The sequence below is a fragment of the Pollachius pollachius genome (genome assembly GCF_949987615.1).
Source record: "Pollachius pollachius genome assembly, chromosome: 3".
NCBI classification, from domain to species: domain Eukaryota; kingdom Metazoa; phylum Chordata; class Actinopteri; order Gadiformes; family Gadidae; genus Pollachius; species Pollachius pollachius.
In genome coordinates this window covers 40019533-40020249 of record NC_136936.1, presented here as the reverse complement: position 1 = coordinate 40020249, position 717 = coordinate 40019533, and the positions used below count along the sequence as shown (strand labels likewise).

The 717-nt window shown below is 48.7% G+C and overlaps 1 protein-coding gene across 2 annotated transcripts in view; it reads left to right on the top strand.

The window, feature by feature from the left end:
- The first annotated feature begins 531 nt into the window (after window positions 1-531).
- The window catches only part of lrch1 (leucine-rich repeats and calponin homology (CH) domain containing 1), a 34522-nt gene continuing 34336 nt past the window's right edge, over window positions 532-717 (top strand). For both annotated transcript variants that reach the window (XM_079732040.1, XM_079732039.1), the window contains exon 1: window positions 532-717. This exon is cut by the window's right edge and continues 151 nt beyond it. In XM_079732040.1, the coding sequence (XP_079588166.1) occupies window positions 634-717 (84 nt within the window). In that variant the 5' untranslated portion in view covers window positions 532-633.

The window sequence follows — 717 nt, the reverse complement described above, 5'->3', positions numbered from 1 at the left end:
TTTTCATTCTTTTATAGTATTATATTAAACTGTTTGAGAAACACCAGACACATGGTCAGAGAACTAAACGTTTAACTTATATTTGACAGTTAATATATTTATATTCATATGTACGTTAATTTTTTCCATTCCAATAAATATATTTTGATTAAATTGAATTTAATCCAGAGGAGGATATGTGGGATGGGGGGTGGGGGGGTGTGTTATCCTCGGTGGGAATGAGTGCTGAGTAGTGAAAGAGATTGCATGACAACCTTTCATCAGCACTACACACACACACACACACACACACGTACAAACACACACACACACGCACACACACACACGCACACACACACACACACACACACACACACATCTGCATGTGTGTGTGTGTGTCTACACGCGCACAGATGCAGCAGATGTGCTGCAGTAACAAGAGTGTCTCCAGCAGAGGTCGCCCCGTACCCGTTTAATCCTGACCCTCAGGGATGGAAACCCCTCCACGCAGCCGCAGTGGAGACAGGCCAAACCGGGCTAACGGAGGAGGAAATCGGCGCACGGCTGTAGCCAGAGTCCCTCCGTGTTGGACCTCGCATTTGGATACACCCCCACGCACACGGAGCCTGTTTTCCCGTGGATAGCCTCATTGGAATGGCGACGCTGGGAACGGAGTCGGTTCGTCCCCATTCCCAGCTCGGTGGATCTCCGTCGTCCCAGACTAGTGGTATGGGTGTG